Raw genomic sequence first — 6,228 nt, 5'->3', positions numbered from 1 at the left:
GCTAAAAGTACAAACCCCAAAGCATGTCTGGGAGAAGAGAGTCTATGAAAAAATTTTCTGATATAATACAGTATTATAGATGCATGTAATCTGTAAAATCTTGTTCAATAAATAATGACTTTGTTCTTGCTGTCAACATAGGCCAGTATTCACTGTCAAATAATCAAAACATTATTTGTGGTATTTACAAGTCCCATTTGACTGTCAATCTAGACCGATATTATAATACTGTAATTCGCTGTCAGATAATAATTTGGTAGAGATCTTGAAATAACTTTTTGAATAATCCCGCTAACAACAGACAGACAACACACGTGATCGACATCCTTGGTGGAGCTAATGACAACTACAGTACTACAGTTTTTACTCTATTAAATGAAACATGAATCATTTGCACAAAAACTGTTTATTTGAATAATATGCTCATTGATATAATAATAAATATCACTAATTGCACCAATACAAAAATAATTGACATTAAATAATAACAAGGGAACTTAATGAATGGAAGCAGGGTATAAAGCAGAAAGGATAGAATTGTCTCCATTTCGTAGGGACAGAATGTTAACAACTAAACAATCATTGTATTGTATTCATTAATAATAAAAAACATTTGTTATAATTTATATTAACAAATTGCACCTTCATAGAAATGCATTCTTCACTTGATATTAAAGAATAATTGCACATCAAAGGCTCAAATATAAACATCCTTATAGTCAATTTAATAAAATCATTAAAAAATATCAATATTAAACAAATTTTTATTGATTCTTTAAATGATACATTTTATTTATACAGTATATATTTTTGGAAAAGTAAAATTAGTTTTGTTTCTAAAGTTTTATTATTACAATAATCATTAAATATCGGTTTTTATACAACTATGTTCTTCATCAAAATTTTCCTCTAAATAAAATTTTTTTTTTTCTGTATAAGACTTTTAAAACTAAGGAAAACCACCTTTTTTTCTTTAAAAAAAAACAGAATCAAACTAAACAAGTTTAAAAATTCAAAATGTATAATGGTACTATTAATGGCAATTAAGAATGTTTCATATTCATTCGGTATAAAAATACAGTAGAACCAATTGGGTTATTTCATCGAACATCTATTAAGGGGACAGGTTCCTGTGAAATGAACAGGGAGGGAAGCAGGGACAGTGGAACCTTTTGGCCACTACCGCCAACCTTTACTTAGGCAACACCCCTATAAAAGGAACACTACTATTAAGAGTAATACTGTACCTTAAAAAATACTACAGTCCCACCTTAAAACTTTACTTAAATAAAATATAGTAACTTTCATATATTATTATGCATATTGTAGAGTGGGAAGCTTGTAGTAATGTAAGTTTTGGAAGAGATTCTTGTGTCTTCTAGTTTCTTTTGGGTCAATTGCCAGTATAAATAAACTACTTTATATATTAACAATAAAGATATAAGCTATTTTACATCAGAATTAACATTTCATTGCAAAATGCACTAAAAAGCCAACAGACAAATACCGTTTTTTTATTTCACAATATAAAAATACTTTTTTTTGGCAGTTTTAACATATTCAAAGGTGATGTATGTTTTGTTATTGATCACATTTATAGCATAAATAGTATATCAAGTTTTCTGGTAGCAGACACAAGCCATACAATAGTCTACTTACTTTACTTATTTAGGGATACACAGGTACTTACAGTAATACAAAACTAGGGCGAGCCAATTGGTAGAAATATATATGTATATTTTGTTAGCACTTGCATTACTCACTAAACATTTTAGTTGCCACACCCTTTTTATACATACATACTGCTCTCGTTTTCAGGCAAACTACTAGTTGCCTCAGCCAGCTCTTAAACTGGACATAGAATAACATGCGATAACAATCAATGGAATAAAATGCCTAGAAGCTGAACCATTTTAATGTCGATAAAGTAATTCTTAGGGTTTTTTATAATTCCTTTATTGAGAACGTTTTAACTTTTTCCTTTATATGCTGGTTTTTTAGTCTTAGGGTCAAAGAGAAAAACTCACTACAAAGAATTGTTAACTTAAGTTCTAAATTAATAGGTTGTCAACTTCGTAGTTTATCTTCTTTCTGTGACATGCAAACTCTAGAAAAAAGTAGAGCTATTCTAAAAAATATTAACCATGCCTTGTTCAGTGATTTCGAGCTCATGCCTCATGGGCGTCGCTTTCGATGCCCGGCATGTAGAACAAACCGGAAAAGGAATTCGTTTTTGCCAGTGGCTATTCGACTCTTAAATTCTTGAACCTTGACTCTTTTTTTTTTTCTATTTTGTACTGTGTATTGTGATATTTTGTATATTTTGTAAGATCATTTTAATCCAGACCTTTTTATTTGAATTGCCCCGTGTGGGATGATTAAAGAATTTTGAATTGAATTGAATTGAATTGAATTGAATTGAATTGAATTGAATTGAATTGAATAGACAGCATGACAATTCTACATTTACTCATACCATTTCTCCTATAGACAGCAATACAATTATTAAATCAGAAGCAGGCATAGTAACACCACAGTACCCTTTATGTAACAATACTTAATCAACACTTTTGATCAATTATTTCTAGTTAACATACAACCTAACGTCTGAAATATACTCAAAATAATGGAAACACGCATTTACTATATTCATTAAATAGTAGTAGTGGAGTATAGTTTGGTTTGATCTAAAAAATGTTCATATTACATAAATATAAAATAAACATATGTCAGCCAATATTTATCAAATTTTTTCTCAAAGCAAGTCGCACCATTACACATGTTTTAAAATGAAAGATGATAGTACATATCATCGATGCAAAGGAAGGGCATGAACGCTACAGTTTTACGTAGAAGGTGATAACACAGTTGTGCACAGACGTAGAAGTGGAAGAAATCTGGTCCCATGAATAATGTATGAGCAAAATTATGCCCATAGTTACACACATCATAGCTTTGGTTTGGTTTCATCAAATTGCCAACACATTCTCTCTTTCTAATAAACTCCTGAGGCATGCCCTGATTCTGTGATGCATGACACAGCATACTGGTGATGACACATCTTGTCAGACACATCCTCGTCCCAGTTAGTTGCCAATGCAATGATTGATGCCACAACTTCTGTGCTATCCCATTACTCACTAAGTCAATATTTGTCTTCATCTTTTTCTTTGAAATCTTTTAATTGTCCATGTCAACTTTGTGAGTAATTTGCATCTAGGTCTATAGTCTAAATACTGTCCCTTTTTATGTGACCATGTTAGCAGCAGACACATGGGCTATGTTCAGTTACAGCACACAAACAGTCAGATGGTTTTCAGACATAACTGTAAATGTAAATTACACCACATTAGAGAAAACCTGATTCACTTACCTCCCTCCCCTGATGTAAGCAATTATTAGCATACATTAACATTGCCAAAATCTATGTCAGCAGAGATATCACCTCTCTAGTCATCTTCAGACAAATGGCCCGAGTCTGTGTTTCTTGACAACATATAATTGTCCATGTCAATTGATCTGCAGTTATTGATGGCGTAACGCATCTTTTCTGCCATCATGGCTTGGCTTGAATATGGTGGAATACGTAGTTGGAAGAAGCATGTTTGTGCTGTTGGCAGACCATCGGCACCCTGAAGAAAAACACAACGAAAATAAATTAACACCTGAGTGTATGCTTGCCATTCGACTGCTTAATTACACTATTTGGTAATAGTTCTACTAAACGGACAAAATGAATGAATCTACATGCTTGTTCGACCTTTTTGTAAACATTTTGAGAAGGTGGAGCGCTGCCTTTTAAAAATATTCTCACCATTCAACTCAAACATTCTTTATTTGTATACTGATCAATGTGTCAACAAGATTCTTACCCTATCGACACGCATGATTTGAAATCTCTGTGATATATCTGCTATATTACTTGGTAGTCTTGACCTTCCAGATACAAATCTCATGAACAGAATACGCTCTTCATTGCTAAATTCTTCTAATGTTTTCCACAACCATTTGATGAGGTGATGATTCTCGTCTAATTCACGATATCTTTGTTTAATGTAAATGAAGGAATATTAATGAAAAGTAGAATATTTAGGTATACAAAAATAAAAAATACAAAAGATTAAATGCATTAAGTATTTGAGATGCATATAATACCACTTCCACATCGACTAGTAAATCTTTTTACACACATTGGGCCGTCAAAACAGAGTTTTGTATGATGTGCACCCTAGTGATTTCATGGGATTACCTACTTTTATAGCTCTACTGTAATGGCCATCATATTAACTGTTAGGAACCTTCTCTGTTTTATAATAAATAAATTTGACTTTACCTGACCACTCTTTTCAGCATAGGAATGGCAATATCTGGCATGCCACATACCATTGAGTCAAGTTGTACTGGTGTCAGCAGCGATAACAATGGAACTGGTATGATGTATGACATTCCTTCACGTACTGCATTTATCTACATTAAAAAAGCATATAACATAATCTCTTAAAGACTCGTTTCTTGTGAGTGAATTTGTTGGTGTTCTGACATAACTTATTGTATAAAGTGACTATTCATCATGTGGTTTAAGAGATAAAGACAATACCAAAACAAGTAAAGAACTCTTGTTGTTTACCTGTCGATCAACTTCATGAAGCCTGTATGCTAGTGCTCTCTCTACATATTCTTTCCTGTTTGCATATGTTAGGGGTATGCCACGCCCTCCACTTATGACTGGAACAAACCGCCCATCCGAACTTTGGCATTCAAACCAATACAATGGGATAACCTAAGAAAATACAGAGAATTAATTATTACAGTAGAAGCCTCCTGATAGAAATTACAAAATGAATCAACTTGTAAATTAATTGAATATTCTTACCTCATGGAAGTTCTCCTCAGATATGCCACTTTTATCAATATCTTTAATGTTTTTCAGTGCTTGCATAAAGAATACATCAACCTGGAAAAGAAATGTTGTTAAATACATTTTTTAAAGGAATCTATTATACACAGAATGATTTCCATTGTTATTAAAAAAAAAATAGTACTGTTAATGTTACATTTAGTTATTTAACACATCCAAAAGTTTAGAAAATATGTATCTATGTATCAAAGAGTTGTAGAGGCAATTGTACTATTTGCATATCAATTAGCAGGTGTTACATACAGCATTCTTAGAAAACCTTTTTTCTTTGTCTGGCTCTCTCTACTACGGACCGTTGAGCGAGCAGGACGTACTGTTACTATTACCGTATACTACATTGTTTGTTAACTTAACAAGAAACTTTGCATATCCTATACATGTACATAGAAGAAATAATATTAGTGAAATATATATGTATATAGTTACGGAGCCAAGTAAGAAGATACTGACGAGTTTTGAGCCCAACACAATACAGTAACAGTGGGTAAGTCATAACTCACTTAAGAGTTAAGATATGAATTATAAATTGTCTTAATATTTACCTCTTCAAGATCCTGAGGTACCAGAGGCATACCAACAAGCTGCTTCCAGACGATGGGTGCAAGGTGGAGATCAAGTGGTTTCTTAGTTCTGATGGCAACTCCAAGTAAAATTCCCAGGAATTTAAATAATTCAAGGTAATCTTTACACCAAGGAAGAGGATTTAAAAGGAATCTGTAAACATAAATATAAAGTAAGGTCCACTACAACGTCAGGACTTTTTCATTTCTTTTTGAGGGGTGTCAATATTCTGGGAATAATTGTTGTGTCTGTACATGTAAAGGAACTGAAATGACTCAACACAAACTTGTGTTTGTTTTATTGCATTAAATAAACATAACAAAGCAACTTTGTAAGGATTGAGTTCACACATAGATTTTCAGCAGACATTTTTCTTTGTATATTCTAAATTATTTCCTTTGTGTTTATACCTAATACACAGTAGCCACCATGTAAACTATGAAGATCATGCTCACTATTTTTTAAAATTTTAACTAACCTATCTCGATTCTGTCCAGCATCTGACGAGGAATTCGGTGTTGGTATTAAAATAGGTACAATCCCAGTCTCAAGCTCCTGACACATTTCAGTAATGGTATCATCAAATACACCTCCAGCATCATCAGCCCCTTCCCCTATTAATTTGACCTTCCACGCTCTTGATGGTAGTCTGAGATCAGCTGGGCGTATTTTGACAACCTGTTTGGCTATCTGAGTGAAGATTGGCTTAGACTTACGACCACTTAAAAAAAGATAGAAATACTAAATTA

The 6,228-nt window shown here is 32.6% G+C and overlaps 1 protein-coding gene across 4 annotated transcripts in view; it reads right to left on the bottom strand.

The window, feature by feature from the left end:
• Positions 1-316: 316 nt before the first annotated feature.
• The window catches only part of LOC144853948 (putative E3 ubiquitin-protein ligase HERC1), a 43,873-nt gene continuing 37,961 nt past the window's right edge, over positions 317-6,228 (bottom strand). For all 4 annotated transcript variants that reach the window (XM_078711816.1, XM_078711818.1, XM_078711819.1 and 1 more), the window contains 7 exons: positions 5,958-6,200; positions 5,461-5,632; positions 4,874-4,954; positions 4,628-4,780; positions 4,334-4,467; positions 3,873-4,044; positions 317-3,632 (listed from right to left, as the gene is read on the bottom strand). In XM_078711816.1, the coding sequence (XP_078567942.1) occupies positions 3,450-3,632; positions 3,873-4,044; positions 4,334-4,467; positions 4,628-4,780; positions 4,874-4,954; positions 5,461-5,632; positions 5,958-6,200 (1,138 nt within the window). In that variant the 3' untranslated portion in view covers positions 317-3,449. The remainder of the gene's footprint in view (positions 3,633-3,872; positions 4,045-4,333; positions 4,468-4,627; positions 4,781-4,873; positions 4,955-5,460; positions 5,633-5,957; positions 6,201-6,228) is intronic.

This window comes from Antedon bifida, chromosome 10, assembly GCF_963402885.1.
Source record: "Antedon bifida chromosome 10, ecAntBifi1.1, whole genome shotgun sequence".
Classification (NCBI taxonomy): domain Eukaryota; kingdom Metazoa; phylum Echinodermata; class Crinoidea; order Comatulida; family Antedonidae; genus Antedon; species Antedon bifida.
This window is presented reverse-complemented; position numbering and strand designations above follow the sequence as displayed.